Raw genomic sequence first — 16414 nt, forward strand, 5'->3', positions numbered from 1 at the left:
TGTGTGCTTTGAATATACTGAAATTTCAAGTGTTTAATATGCTGCACGAGTGGTTTGAAGACATTTCGGTATTTCACAACCACGTCCAACACAGGTTTACACTGAAATGATGGCTGAATACATTTTAGCTGCTGTAATGTTAGTAAGATGCTGGAATTGGACATATCCATCCTTCATGTTATTATAGTACCTGTGCTCAAAATCAGCTGTGAAATAAAGCTTATCAACTGCAAATGAAGTGAAGCCAAGATGACCACAGCTGCTGTGGTCAGCTTTTAACAACCAGGGAGTGGAAGAGTATTTCATCCTGAAAGGGTAGATTTTTGGATTGATGGTTAAATCATTTTTCCTGTAAAATGCTTCCACAATACAGCAAACCACAAAAAAAGCAGAATATATTTTCATTATTGTGTCCATTTTCATGTGGTGGCCCTGCACACCCATAATTCACCCACACAGGTGATTTCACTCATTGTGATTGATTAGACCTCTCCTCTGCTCTGTGGGTGTGTACAGACTGTTTGATTGACATCTCTCACACTTCTTGTTAGCTTTGTTCCACCTGACGCAGAAGGACTAATTGATGTTGTTCCCAGCACGACTCTGACAACCTTCTACCCTTAATCAGCAGTGACAACACCTGCGTGGGTGCTCCAGACTTAAAGTGCTTCATCTGAAGCTCAACATGCAAGCAAAGGAATTATATCTGGGTATATGTGGTGCTTTTTTAGAGCAACTGACAATCAATTTTTGCAACTCAACCTCAAAAGGCATTTAAAGAGGTCGCCTATTCTGAATGAGAAGCACAACTCAAAAAAAGCACTGCAGTGTGTGTGGGTGCATAGTGTTAGTCATCTGCAGTCTTTTTTAAAGGAAACAACATCAGTACTGGCCAGCTGCTGTGATGAGACACCACACACAACAATGAATTTGACCAACACTGGAGTCCCAGGACACAGGTTTCTGAACATTGGAGCCCAGTTACGTCAAGGTAAGAGATAAGAGAGAGTACTGGCTGATGTAATACACCTCCTAGTAACACCAGTATTGATCCTGGAGCCTTTTAGCCAAAGGCAGCTTCATTACAACGGTCCATATATACACAGAAGGTCCTGTAAGTGAAAATGAAATTTTTTTTTCCCCTTATAAAAAATATAGACCAGCATCCATGAAAAAATTGAAACAAGAATTTAAATTGAAATGGCATAACATACTTCACAGTTCCTCTTTGAATTAAATGTTGGCTTGATGATTCACCATTTGATAGCTTTAATTAAAAAGTATGTACATGAAGGGCCCGAGGGATGAACTGTCTCTATTACACAACTGAGCCTGCGTAGGCTGACGATAAATCACAGCAAGTCCATGGGTCCGTCATTACTCACACGTTTGTGTTTTTCAACTTTAAATTCCAGTTTTTAATACATCAAATTGAAAACTGAGGGAAATTATCCACAAAATCAGCATATTTCTATTTGATCTTACAACACAGTCACTGAAAAACATTGCATTAAGGTCATATACAAGCATCTGCAATGAATTGTTGAATCAGTCAGACACAGAAAATGCATATATTATCAGCAATGAAAATTCAGGGTTTTGCTAGTTACCATACAAGTCTCCAGCATTTTAGCGTTGCATACAGACAAGTACAATGGTAAATAACAATACCAGCATTAATTCAGTCCACTGTCCATATTACACTGAGAAAAGTGGTAAGATCCTGTTGAGACACTGGAGGGAGCCACAGCATCAGTCTTCAGCTCTTTCACCATCTCACATGACAACAGTGCAGTCAAACTGAGGTACTGAGTTGTATGTTTTGAGGTTAGGAAATGCAAACAGTCTGTACCAAATATACACTGTGTACATATAGTGTATATATAACTATATGTGGTGAGTTTGGTGATTCTAATACTGAATAACAACAAGAAACTACAAATTCCCATCATAAGTTCTTAAAACCCAAAGTGATGTCTTAAAGCTGTATTCATCAGAAAAAAAAATCTAAAGAGTTTGCTAATAGTGACCAACACATTACCAAACAATGAAGACAGAGCAGATTTACAAGCTTTTTAGCCTCTTGTAGCACAATGTTTTGGTTTGATGGTCCAAGCAGGTCACATTAAGCCCACGCTTTTACCATGTTAGCATGTAACATGTCAGCTACAATTTGCTAAGACGATATAATTGCAGGGCTGCGTGTCTGTCAACTTGTTTAGTTGACAAGTTCCTCTGTCCCCCTAGTGGCAAATAACTAATGCATTTTTATAATTTACAATTTTTTTATGTTGATCAGTTCAAAAAATCCCAAATATGATAACAAAATAATACTTTTTAAAAATCAACCAAATCTACATGTTTAAAAAAAAAAAAAAAAAAGCCTATAATGTTGGGTAGTTTTACTTCATATATGGTAGCATTGGTGATTTTTCTGCAAACATCCCCCCTTAAATGGACCCTAGTGGCTAAAGAACACCATGAGCCAACATTAAAAAAAAGAACACTATGGTAGCCATCACTGATGAGTATGCTGTCTTACTGTGTTTCATTACCAGCACTTAATTATTTCACAATAGAAATACAATTAAACGACAAAATCAATATTCACTCCACAGATGAAATGTCATCAATTATATATTAATACTTAGCGTATGGATGGAACGCCAAGAGAGAGTCGTGCAGAGTGGCTTAAGTGCTTTCGCTTATGAAAGGCAAAAGACAAGACCATCAGCAAACCAGGATAAATTGAATTAGTTTCAAAACTATTGTTCATTTTACTTGATTAGTAAGTATCCTCCTGAGGTCACATTTTGTGACAGCAGCAGCTGCACAGACAGTTAAAGAAACAATTATTGATTTAGTGCTGAATACACCATGAATAGCTTACTAAAAATGGAGATGTAGAGCTAATATCCCAGTCCTTCGGCTCCTCACGTACACACAAAGTAAATCAGTGAGGACCTGGTCAACAGGAAGGGCTCTTCAAAACCTGAGCACCGGTGTAATCACTGTAAAAGCAAATAGTGGTAATTAGGATCCTTGCTGCAAACAAAGACAAGTGGGGGAGGGGGGGGACGACTCTGTCTAATAAGCCTATTTCTGTTGAACCCATAATGCAAACACACGAAAGCATCTGCATCCCACTGCATCTGTAGATAAAGCCCATAACAAAGACCCCAATAACTGTCAAGGCTGAAACTAAGTCAAATGTAGATGTAATTAGTAGTATTTACTTCACATGTCATGAATTCACATGTATTTCATATTTACTGCTCCATGTATTTGTATATTTTAGCATGCAGTAAATTTTACCACCAATACGTCTACTTGGCTTGATTGTTGACAATTGACAAGGTATTATTATGTCAAAGCAGGCTGATAGTATGTGTGCTATTATGGCATGTCCACATGTTCATTAAGCAACACTTTTATATAACATGCAGTGAATCAAATGACTAGATCCCATTGAAGCTCTATGCCACTTTGTCTATATAAATATGCTGATATGTTGACAGTTATCATGGATCCCTCACTTAAAACCATCGACGGCCACATCCAGCATCAGGAGCTGGAGTAACCAAGATGGTCAAGAAGGAAATGTAACATCTATCATGGCAAACAGATCCAATTTCTGTTTCGCCAAGGAGTTGACATTTAATATGGAGCTTCAAAGATGAATCTGAGGGCCTGTTCCATGAATCAGATTACACAGATTGATCAAATAACTTTGCCAAATAAAACCCACAACAGGTCTTTTGACATCAGTCCATGTTAAAGATTTAAGGGCTTTGTACTCGGCAAAGCTATCACAATATCACAGTAAACATGCAGCTTCAAACAGATCCTAGCAAGTTCATTATGGGGCCTCAGGTAACAGTGATTAATCTGTTTTTTGTTTTTTTTTTTTTTGTTTTTTCAATTAAGTGTCATAAAATAGTGATGAATGCCAATTACAATTTCCCAGAGCCTTACGGTGCTCTCAACAGCTACAACCAATAAACGTTTCTGACATTTTCAGTGAAATTATACAATAAAAGATTCATTTTATGATTAATTTACCTTAAGTTTGCTAATCTGTTAACCTGAAGGATTTGATAAGGATATAAGTTAGTACACCAAAGCTCTATTCCTCCTCTTTTACTCACTAGTGGTAAGCAAGGTATCACTTAGAAAACGTAAACGTCGAAATTGACAGCTACTCATATGCAGTTCAGTTTAGTTAGTTCATTTAATAGCACCTGACTATTTAATGCATCATTTGGAATCACACATATAATATTGGAGTAACAAGTGAGTTACTGTATAATGTCACTAACAAACACCCACATGTGGAAAATACACATATTTGACTTCAAGGTACTTGGGCCCTTTGGACACAAAAAGATGTTGTTCTTTTTTTTCTGTTCTATTTATGATGTTATACATTATGTGGAGGCTGACACACTTTGGCTTGATAAATTAAAATAAGGTTCTTTGCACTCTTTAATAAATGCCATAAATACTTGATTGTTAATAGTGGCATATTTTACATTCTTCATATGAATAAACACATATTTCCAAATTACATTTTCCAGGTGATAGATATGATTGTTCTAAAAAGAAGCAACAACACAGCATAATACTGCCTTCTTGTAGTTATGTATACATCCTTGTATAATACTGCCTGATATACACTGTAAGAACAACATGCACGAGAAAACTATTGAGGCTTCATCATGGATGTGAAACATTTTTTTTGGTGGCAGCAAACATGTGGCTGATGTCCACACTGCTGAGTCAAGGCCAGAAGAATTAGGAATGGGCCTTTGCTCAAGCTTCAGAAGTGCACTAATGATTTAAATATGCCCTTCGTTTGATTTAATGAAATGAGACTATGAACCACGTAAGCTGATTCACTTCCCAGAGAGTTGCAAAGTATTTTTTATAATACATTTAAAAGGGGTCTATTGGATATATGAACCTTTTTCCTCTCTATACAAAAATCATTGCCATTTATCATCCTCACAATTTCAGAATAATCGTTTTTTTTTTGTTTTTTGTTTTTTTTTTTTTAGTTGCTTCTATTGCATTCAACCAAGGATCCTGGAAAATAAAATGAGCATTAGTGAGAACTATCTAAACACTTACTCAGAATTATTGTGTATAAACCATGCAGGTTAAATGGGGCAGATTTGAGTGGTATTACCTCCATTCTGGTTTAAAATGTATATAGATGAATTATTCCAGACACAGGTTATGTTTTTGTTCTTTAATAATTTTACGTAGCTGATTATTTGCAGTAACATATACAGTGCTGACTTTGACATTAGATCTAAAGCCAAAAACACTATTTCCTGAATTCAACTCAAGTTGATGGACACATGGACTAAATAATCTGGTCAGGTGTAACAGGCTTGCATTAATGTCACATGTTGTCATGACGACTGATGTGACCTGTAAAGGTCTCACTGTTCTGACTCTGTATACTGCTCGCCTAATGTGAGCATGAGTGTGCAGACACAGTGCTGTTATAGAATCTCAAGAGCAGGACTGTTTTTCTATATTTTGAACATATGACGCAAGTCGGTTTTATTTATTTAAAATGAGACGTGTGTATGTGAATTCATAAATGGTTTTTGTATGCAACATACTTTATTTCATGGTTCTTTATATTGTTTTTGGCGTTTGAATTGTCCTTGACTGCTCCGGACCATTATCAAGAACTGAACTAAAGTGATTTTTACTTGATGAGCTGATTCAGTCTGTAAACACCTCATAGAAAAGGACTGATCATTAAGTAAGACAGTCACATTTACAAACACTGCCCCAAATGTAGATCACATTATGCTGAATGTAAGTTGGTAACATTGTCAGCAATAAAAGACAACTCAGTTTGGATCGGATATGAGCATGTTTCTGTTTTTTATTTATTTATTAGCTAAGGGACTGTATAAAAATTAAAATGTTAAGAGCTTGTGCTTTATTCAAAATTAGAGTGGCTGTATTGTCACAGCTTTGGTGTTTGCCATGAATATATTATTTTGGAATATTGGGAGTATTATCAGAGTGTAACATTCAGCCCTTCTCCACCTCCTAAATAACTTTCTTCAAGTCTCTAAAAAAGGGTCTTTATCACAACTGACTAAGTGCATCTCTGCCCCTGTCTCAAAAATCCATGCCAGTGCCAAACAGACAATCTGCATCAACAAACAGGAATGTCTATTATCGTCTGGTAACACTCGAGGTAACGAGCACTATTGTTTGGAATTAGAGTAAGATTTATGAAGTGAAGGTAATTCAGTTATTTTTGTGTAATTTTTTTTTTATGTTACAGTAATTTCTCCAACCCATGAATGAAATGCCCACACAAAACCAAACACAAACTTCACATGTCCACGAACAATTACCAGTGAATTTTCTTCGACTGTGCACTTTACACATTTGTTGATTTGACGTCTGTGCAAACCCTGTCTTCCCTTTGTAGTGTGCCACTGCTTTTGGAGCGTCTTGCCCTCAGACCGAAGGGCCTGTAACACTTACACACGGACAAAAAGGCCGATCTATAGTTGTTGTTCATCCACCCGTACAGGATGGGATTCACAAATGTTGAGCACATTGCCACAATATGAAATACAGTGAAAAGCAGCTTGAAGTCCTTCATATAAAGCACAGTGCTGTCAATGTCAACAGCCAGCTGGAACGCATGCAAAGGCAACCAGCTGACTGCAAAGACCACCACCATAGTCAGTAGCATCTTAGTAGTCTTCTTCCTGCGCTGATGGCGGTCATTCCGACCTCCGAGAGCCATGTGATTCTTCAGTTTATTCCAGATGCGGATGTAGGCAACAGAGTTAATGGCCAGAGGTAAGCCATATTGAACCAGAAGCATTGATATACTGTAGATGCTTCCGTTCATGCTGCTTTCTGGCCACTTCTCTGTACACACCTGAATGGATTCATCCGGTGAAAGATCAACTGTCCCGTACTCCCTGAAGATGGCGAGGGGGCTGGCCAGCAGGGCGCTGACGGCCCACGTGATGACAATGACCACTGTGCACATGTCTTTGGACATCTTGGTCTCTGTGTGGTAGACAATGCTCCTGTGGCGGTCCAGGGCGATGATGTTCAAGGTGATGGTGGACACGTGCACGGCCATGCCTTGAGCGCAGGGCAGCATGAAGCACAACACCTGACCGAACTTCCACTCACCGTAGAGAGTGTAGACGAGGGTGAAAGGCAAGCACAGCGTGTTCACCAGCAAGTCAGCCACAGCTAAGTTCACGATGAAGAAATTGGTCACAGTGCGTAGATTTTTAAACTTGTAGACGACATATATCACCAAGGAGTTGCCAATGACTCCAAACAATATGATTGTGCTGTAAGCAAGGATGAGGATAACTTGAACTCCAACCAGCTTCGTGCTGTCGTCCAGCTTTAAAAAGTTCTCATCACTTATTGTGTCTGCTGTTGAGCAGCAGTTGGAAGATTTAACTTCAAGTTGTGAATCTTCCACTTGAGTCATGTTGAGGTGGTCGGCTGTATCCATGACTGACAGTCCCCATAAGTTAGTCTGTGAAAAGATGAACTTCAGTTTGAACAACAGACATACATGCTGTGCCCTAGACAAAGTCAATTATTATTTATCTATTTTTGTTTGTTTGAGTTACCAGGCAACAATCAAAATGAAAATATATTTTAAAAGTCAGTTTTCTCCTGGAGAAAATTTAATGAAATTGTATTGTGCCTTTAACCTGCAGCAATAATTTTCAATTATGATCGTACTGAGGCCGACTAAATATCTAACTTGCATTACAGAGGAAGCTGAAGTATGATTTACAGTATGACATGCATGGTGAAACCATGTGTACAAGCCATGCAAGATTAGTTGGGTATATTGAAGATATTTAAAGTGCTTTTAGCATTGAAAGAGCCACCTTAAGCCAGAACTGACATCAGATCTTGAATATTGTACAGCACAGCGAGCTGATCATCACAGAGACGGACTGCAGGCAACGCCTTCAGGAGACAGATACAGAAGAGACTACAGGCAGCAGCCGTGACTTTGCTGTAATATGGGCACATTTTCTGATCACATATTAGCTATTTACAAGTAAAACTAAGGCAGCACCTCTCTGACCTAATACTGTCAGTAGCTTCATGAAGTCTTTTTGTTCTTTTTTCCAGCTCACAGGATACCTGCAGTGTTTGCAGATGTGTACAAGCAAAAGGCAAAATGCACAATCCACAGGGTGGATTTCCCCCTGAATGTCTCATGAGGGCATGAACCAAAGCCACATATATATTGATCTTATCTATCTCGGCAAAAACCTGAATCTGTGATTCTGAACAGTGAAGAACAACCTGCCAAGCTGTTGGAATATCTTTAGTTTGTATGTCTGAACTAATTATCCACTCAGCATTTACAGTACTGCATGAGACTGTCCCAGCTTTGTTATTTCTCTGCTTTTACGTGTATCCACTTTTGCCCGAAAAATGGTTTTAGAAGTTAAAATGCAGCTGTGACTAGTTATATAAAAATACAATAAGAAACGTACGTGGAATGGGTCAGTATCTATAATATGCAAGCCTACAGTGAAAAGGCAGGCTGCAGCTCATTTTTCCACACTATATAACTGTCCGGATCAAAAGCTCAAACGCAAGATCAACAAGCTTTTTGCTCAGATAAAGATCCACTCACCTAAATCTGCAGATTGAGATTTTTTTATATTCCTCTTTGTTTCCGTCTCCAGTAAAGTTTTTACGTGTTTCTCCTCCTCCCTGCGTTATCCAGATGAATAAAACAACAGAAACCCATCACACAAGTGAGCGCAACAACAAGGCGCGCAACATTTGCTAGTGCGCACTGCAGCCGGTTGGGCACCGAGGGCGCATTACCTGCCCTGTGAGGCAGGGAGAGACTGACATATGAGGCGGGTTAGGCAACAAGGAGGAAACGCGTCCTTCACGGACCAACATCCTGAGACGGAGAGACTGTCTGCTGCCTGTTTGCCTCCCAGTGGGTCGTTTTTATGCACCTCATTCTGGGCGAGTATGCGTCTGCTGGTGCAGGAATGGAAAATGAGATGTTACATTGTGCATTGTGTAGTAGACGTAGAGTGTTTGTATTCAAATCTTGATGAATGAACTCCAGGAAGTGTGAGAATAACTCTCTTTGATGTCAGATTGAGAACCGTTTCAAGTACAACCAGAGCATTGATACAGTTCATCATAATCTACTTAAATTGATCTGTTTTTCATCAGTATCAGTGGCTCTGCTCTGGGTGTGCCTCTGCAGACCAGTCCTTCAGTAAGGAGCACACATAGTTCACTCACACATTTTATAAATCTGTTTTTTTAGGGAGTGTGTTTTTGGGAACAAGGGATAGATCATAAGTCTTGGACAAAAATAAAAATGCAGGCTCCTTCATGGTAAAAATGCAAAATAAAATCCTCTACGTGGAAACTAACACATGATTCAAAGACATTGTCATTCACTAAATGTTCTCAGTGCAAGTGTAGTACTTTTTAAGCAGTCAATACAATCATAAGTGGATTTGGCTACACCCATTGTATATAAATGTGCGTAGATTTTGCTTCTTTTTAAATGTGTGAGCACTGAGTCAAAAGTGAGGCACTGAAACAAACATCCATCCATCCATTTGCCAGACTATTTATATTCATATTTACATATACGGTCAGTTTAAAGTATCCAGTTGACCAGCATATTGCTTTTTTGATCTGTTGAATTAAAGGTGCTATATGGAAGTTTTGTCTGCCTCTGAACATGGCTTCCTTCCAGGAGCGGATGGTGGTGATGGTCATTTACCAACAGCTTCTGCCATTACAGGTCATTGATTCAGGAAAGGGGCGGGCTAGGGCTAGCTGGTTAGCATGCTAATCTCTGTAAAAGCAAAGAAGTAATAGAAATAGAGGTAACTGAGATGGGCTGACTGATGGTGCGCTAACTTCAGAGGAAGAAAAGATGTGATAGATTGGCGTTGCTTTTCACCTCTGGAGACAGCTCTTGGTTAGTAAAGGAATGAAGTCTGAGCTGAACTTGCAACATTTCTTCTAGACTGGTGAATAAACTGCTGCTAATGCTAACTTTAGCTATGTAGCAATAGCAAAAACTTACATATAGCACCTTTAGAGACCTCATCAGGTAACATATTTTTCAAACCATGATATAAAAGCTAATCAAAAGTGAGCCTCTTCAGAAGAGGCACAGTGACTCTCAACGGGAGTCTATTTATATTTAATCAATTGTTTACATAACGTTGACGTGATTAGAAGATGACTGAAATCATTTTTACATAAATCTTCCAGTGAACACAGAAGCTTTCACCCTGATAATATTCAGTAATTGAAGCGCAGACTGTCACTTTACTGAGATCTTAAAATCCTGAAGTTTTATTGACCTCACAACCCACAAAATATAGCATCATTAGAAAAGTCACTTTGTGCAGTATCACTAACGTTTCATGTTATGGTCAGTGACGTGTAGTACAATGTAGCTGACCCATTTCAAACTGCTGAGCCTCTGAATGGTAATTGGGCTCATAATTTCATTACCACTGTTATAAACCAAGACACCATGTAGCTGTTTGAAATTAAGTTACTGTCAAGCAGCCTCCTTGGCAAAAGCCCACTTCGCCCAGAGTGCAACAACACAGATGGTGAAGTAATGAGAAAAACCAGGAAACTCTGAATAGATGGGCATGTTGGAGGTTCCCCCATGACTTTGGGAAATGGAGCAGACTGCAAATGGTGACCTTGTTTTAATGTGAATGTCAGCACCAGAAAAGATTCTCCTGTTGTCATTTAAATCATATAATAGTGTGTTTTAAGGGTTTATCTCTGTAACTACTGTAACTTGACAATTTTACTCACTATTTCTATTTACAAACACTGTACAATTTTACTTTTGCTTTTGCCATTCCGGGCAGCTATTGATTTCATTCATGCCTTTACTGCAGTAAAGTGACTTTAATGTAGACTTGATGTTCACTGCGGATGGATTACCCAACTCAAGAAAGAATCAAGAGTCTGATAATATATTTTAATACCAAAAAGAAATCAATTGAAACCAATAAATGCCTGAAATGGTTTTTTAGTATAAAAGTATAGTTTAAAGTATATTTAAAATTTCTGAAGTACAGCAGCATGGCTTGCAAATTGGTTAGCTGTGAGGTAAGGTTTATGTTATGTCTAATAAATACGATAAAACACGCCTTTCCACTGGTACCTCGGCATTTGGCAGGTAGCGTGCAGTGGTTTTATCAGAGCTTTGAGGGTGAAACAAAACAGTAAAGTTGCAGAAAACCAACAATCTGAAAGAAGCTAAAAAGCTTTCTTTAAGAGTCAGGTGATAAACCTCTGTTGGATCACTGCTACAAACGACACCTTTCACATTCATATAGTCATTATAGTTATTGGATCCATACTTGATGTAAATATATTGATTAGATTGTTGTAAAATGATTAAAGCTACAGATGAAAATGAAGCAGCTTTCAGCATAAGACGATCTCACTTTTATCAGAATCACACCATATAGGTTAAAACTGACCTCTCTTTTGACAAAGAGGTAGGATTACACTACACACACAATTTCTTCATTGTTAACAGTTCACCTCTGGCAAATTACGTTCCCACAACATTTCTTCAAGTGCTTCATGATAATTTCACCTCATTAACAAAGTGAATAGCATTATTATCTACCTTATGAGTTAACACATTCTTCTAATTACTTCATTAATTCATCATGTCCTTTTTACGTCATCTCTCATTCAGCACTAAATATATTTCCTTGTTTTTTATGCTTTATTGATTCTATTTAAAGTAGAATTATATTGTCACAATTGACATCCTTTAAATTAGAACTATCTGCACTAAATGACAATATTCACTGAGCCGGTAACTGAACGACGGCACAGAGAACTGACTGATTATTCATGTCCTCCATCTAAATAGAATCATGCTCCAGAGATATCTAAAGTGACTGAAGCATACCTAAATACCTGCAGGAGTTTTCATGGCTTACACACTGTGTCTAAGGAGGACGGCGGCACATTTATCATCCTGAACAGCAGAGACATTAAGATGCAAAGCTACACAGGGCTCTTATGTCAGAGCTATTTAATCATTGCCTATTAAATAAGATTATTGACCACATGTCACCTGTTCTTTACAATGCTGCAAACTCCTGCATAACATCACAATATAAAAACCAGATGCCAGATTGAAGGTGAACTGCTTAAACAAGCGAAACCTCTCACTTCATTTGCTGGTGTGCTAGCTATGCTGTTATACGTTTCATCCCATGATGGAGTTAAATTTGCAATGAAAAATAAGTATCCCCATCAATTTTTCTTTTTTTTTTTTTTTTTTTTTTTTAGATAAGGTTGATGTTGTCTGTCTTAGCAAAAAGTTTACTCTACATTTAGGTGTTGCTGCTTGTTTTGTTGCTATGAGGGTAAAAGTGTCCAAATTCAAACCCTGTGCTACAAAATGACATGATTACTTTCTACACATAACTAATATTTACAGATATTTTTGCCTTTTATTTTGACAGTGACAGGAGAGAGATGACAGGAAATGACAGGAGAGAGAAGTCAGACATGTAAAAAGCTCCTCAGCTGGACCCACATGGACACCTGGACAATATGCAGAGGTGAAGGGCAAATGAAATGGACCTAAAGTGGTCATAGTAGTTTGTAATATTTTAATCAAAGCATTATTTAAAGCTTTTTTTCTTTAGATGCAATGAAAGATTAAAGGTATTTTCTATTCATATGGTTCCATTTAAATGCCTGCTCTTTGTGTGTGTGTTTACATTCTACCTTTATCTGTGTCTCCAGAAACACCAGAGACTAAACAGAATCTAAATGAGGTGATTATGATCCATCTTCAGTCATTCCTGCTGCAAATTTCTAGTAAAATAACAATGAGGCGTTGCCCCTCCTCCTCAGACACACAAGGCTTTCAGTGTATGTATATAGTCAATTTAGACCTGTATTGCCACACTGTTCTCTCACAGCCGAGGCTGATAATCTTTCTGCCTGCTGCCTGACTACTCCTCTACCTCACTATTCATCATAATTACTACGATTGGTGCTGTGCCATACTGTATCTACCCTAAGCATTTAATAAAGCAGTGGAAAACAAGAACTGCACTGTCTCTGCTTTAGATTTCTCAGTTAGGAATCAGTCAGCAACCATTTCTCTTTAAAAAAAATTTCATTTAAAAAGGCAACAACGAAACTGCAACAGTAAAGACATTTTGTAGGAAACATAATTGTGACCAGATTATATTTTAAATTATTATGTTGCTAATTGAGCGATTTGGCAAGTCCCAAAAATGTTGATGTTTAAAATGTTCACAGACAAAATATTTATTTTCCTCCAAAATATCTTAACTTTACAGAACAATATTGTTTATTTCAAGGTTGAGACACTCACAGCATTTGGTTAAGGTTAGGGAAAGATCATGGTCTTGTTCAAGACAGAAAAAGTTCACTGTGACTTCAGACATAATGTGTTCATATGTTTGTTTGTTCTTTTTATCAATACAAAAGAGAAGAGAACTATTTTCTGTCTTGTCTTTGGTGCAAGGAGCTGCTGTAAGCTGTAATGATGAAAAAGTTATCCATTATCTGAAGCTGAACTCAATCTTGAAAGTGTAGGTTTAGTTTCAAATGTTCCACAATGCTGCTCGCAGGATTGCCTTTCCTCTGATGGCATCATTTCAGATTATTATACTGTAACCTGAACATGTACTATGATGTAATTAAGTCCATAAACATTGGAATGGAACAGAAAATAGAAAAAAAAAACCTACACTAAATCTCATGGTAAGTTGAGCACTGGTTTATCAGACAGAAACAACTTAAATTCTTGATTGGTGTACATTACTATCTCTATCCAACTGCCCCATGAGGGTGGAGCCCTGTTCAATCGTTCAAGTTTCAATTTTGGGCAAAGTAGTTCAGTTTACACAGTCCACAATTTAAGAAAACTGCCCCTTGCATCATCAGCACTTCCACTGCCAGCAATAGGAATTTACATGGTGGGATGCCTGTTGCCACAAGAGGACAGAGCTCCCCTGCCATGAAGAAGTAATCATGTTGTTGAGATTAGTAAAGCAATGTTTTTCAAGGCTCCAGACTGCAACCAAGATCCTGACCTGTTCTAAAGATGTAGCAGTCTATACCTGATTGTCATGGTGAGAGTGCAGGCTGCAGGGAGAGACTGAGAAAACAAAAGGGTGCGACCAAATCATGAGCTGGTGTGATCAGCTGAGTTGGTTGGTTGGTAGCCCCACCCTATCCCCCTGGACCTCACAAAATTCAAATTCAAATTCAAATTCAAATTCAAATTCCAGGTACAGCCCTGTGTTTGCACCTATTGTTTTCTATCTAGCCTGTATGCTGGCAGTGTCATGATGTGCATCATCGCAATTTAATGAGTATTTTTTCATGTCAACTCCCTGTTCAGCTGTTACTGTACTTCAAGGTGCCTGTTTACTGCCTCTGGGAGACTCTTCTCTGAATTCTGCAAAAGCTTGGACCTAAATTGAAATGTTTCAATTAGGCCATCGCTGCAGAGATAATCATTTAACTATTAGTCTTTCAATGGTGTGGGAACCATTTCACAGTTGGAATGCTTGGACTCTAATATCCCTCGAGGCTGTGGCTGAGTTGAAAATCTGTTGAAAATAAGGGAATATAAAGTCACTTCTATGCTCGATGGCCAATACAAAGAAATTCCTTCCCTTGTAATGATTCTTATGAATGGTGGATGTTGTAGGCATGTTTATGATTAGAGCAATTCCTTTGTCTGAGAGATAGGATGTTTGTCTGTGCTCCTATTGATTCATCCCATTCTCTTGTTCCTTTAAAAGCACCCATGTGGTACAAGTTTGATATATTTATTGTTAGCTAAATAAGGGAGACCCTTCACACCATGTGGGAATATAGAAATGAAAATTAGATTTCCCTCAGTGAGTCGAGATGAAAATCTGAAAGATGCCAATTTTAGAGGTGACAAAACCCAGTTACTCTCCAATCTCAGCAGGGACTGTGCACCTGCACTCCGCTTAATAGAACTCGTGGGCTTCAGCCCATTACTTCTGCCTCTCTTGCACACAAGGTTTCTCTGCAGGATTAGTGCATTAGTGAAATGGCAAGGCCATTGTCCTTCATTAATACTGGTCTTTACATGTATCACTCAGGCGGAGATACATTTTTATAGTTTGACCTTTTGACCTTTTCGTTGCCACCACCTGCCGAGAAGTAAAATATCATGAAGCTAAGGTAAATTCTGTGCTTACATACAACAAAAGGCAGGAGTCCTACTTCACACAGGCTTTACCCTTTACCAGCCTATCAGAGGGTTTTGCCCGTGCTCATGCTAATGCTAATGCTCACATTCAGTATCTATGTATCAAACACAGATTTTTGGCAACAAACGTTATTGGATAATACCAGATCCTCTTCAGAGACAGGTACAGGATTTCATGGTGACAGCCAGTTAATAATATTTGGTAGAATTTCTGCTCTGTTGCCAGTTTATAATCTCCTGCAATTCCCTCCCTGTCTACTACTTGTCCCCAAATTTCTACATCAACTGACTTCAACACACGCCTAACAATCTGGTCCCCATTCCCTCATCAGCTCCACAGTATACAGTACATGTGCCAGGACTTTAGCCATTGCCTGAGATTGTGCTGTTCAAGCTCTCCCTGTAGTTTTCATGCTCCTGCTTGTTCTTTTATGATCCAATGCCCTTCTGTTTTTGGATTTTTTGCTTGCCTTTCCATTTCATCCAGTTTATGGAGTTACATAAATGTGATAGCTTTGTAGGCACAGACAGATCCACCACCATCAAACTATAACAAAGATTTATTGATTTGCTTTATAAATACTATTCCTTTCATTCCTGTGTCTCCTCTGGGTCATGAAGCCATTTTGAGTGTTTTCCCTTTGGACACATTTACCACTGTGACCCTCAGATTCTTGAAATAACTCATCACTGTGAAGAGTTGCTTTAAATGACACTTCTTGGTCACTGTAAAGTATCTCCTGTGTTCAGTCAGTCTGTTTGAGCGATCATTTTGTTTTCTTGCTATGAATTCTCAGGGGAAATGCTAAAAGAAGATTTATGAACATTGCCCAGTGCATAATACTATTCTTGTTGTAGTTACAGTGACAGACAGTCGACCACATTCTCTGCAGTAATGAGCAAAACTCAACTCAAATTGAATTTTTTTGTGGCTATTTTTTCCCAAGCCTGTATTCAACACTATGTTCCCATGGACCTTTAATGTATTTTAAATAAATGTTTTTCCACTGGGTAAAATCGAGGCGCAGGACATAAATAACTTAGCAGCAGAAAAGATGTAAAAATAAGTGCACAACTGGAAGCAGGTAGAAA

At 38.3% G+C, this 16414-nt stretch overlaps 1 protein-coding gene across 1 annotated transcript; it reads right to left on the reverse strand.

Moving 5' to 3' along the window:
• Positions 1 to 5376: 5376 nt before the first annotated feature.
• npy2r (neuropeptide Y receptor Y2) lies at positions 5377 to 9936 on the reverse strand. Its single transcript, XM_071505116.1, has 2 exons — positions 8681 to 9936; positions 5377 to 7552 (listed from the first exon to the last, which is right to left on the reverse strand). Exon 2 carries the CDS (start codon positions 7526 to 7528, stop codon positions 6416 to 6418), a length of 1113 nt encoding a protein of 370 aa, XP_071361217.1. The 5' UTR covers positions 7529 to 7552; positions 8681 to 9936; the 3' UTR covers positions 5377 to 6415.
• Positions 9937 to 16414: the final 6478 nt, after the last annotated feature.

This window comes from Trachinotus anak, unplaced genomic scaffold (assembly GCF_046630095.1).
Source record: "Trachinotus anak isolate AG129_WGS33_773 ecotype Australia unplaced genomic scaffold, CSIRO_AGI_Tana_v1 ptg000019l, whole genome shotgun sequence".
Taxonomy (NCBI): Eukaryota; Metazoa; Chordata; class Actinopteri; order Carangiformes; family Carangidae; genus Trachinotus; species Trachinotus anak.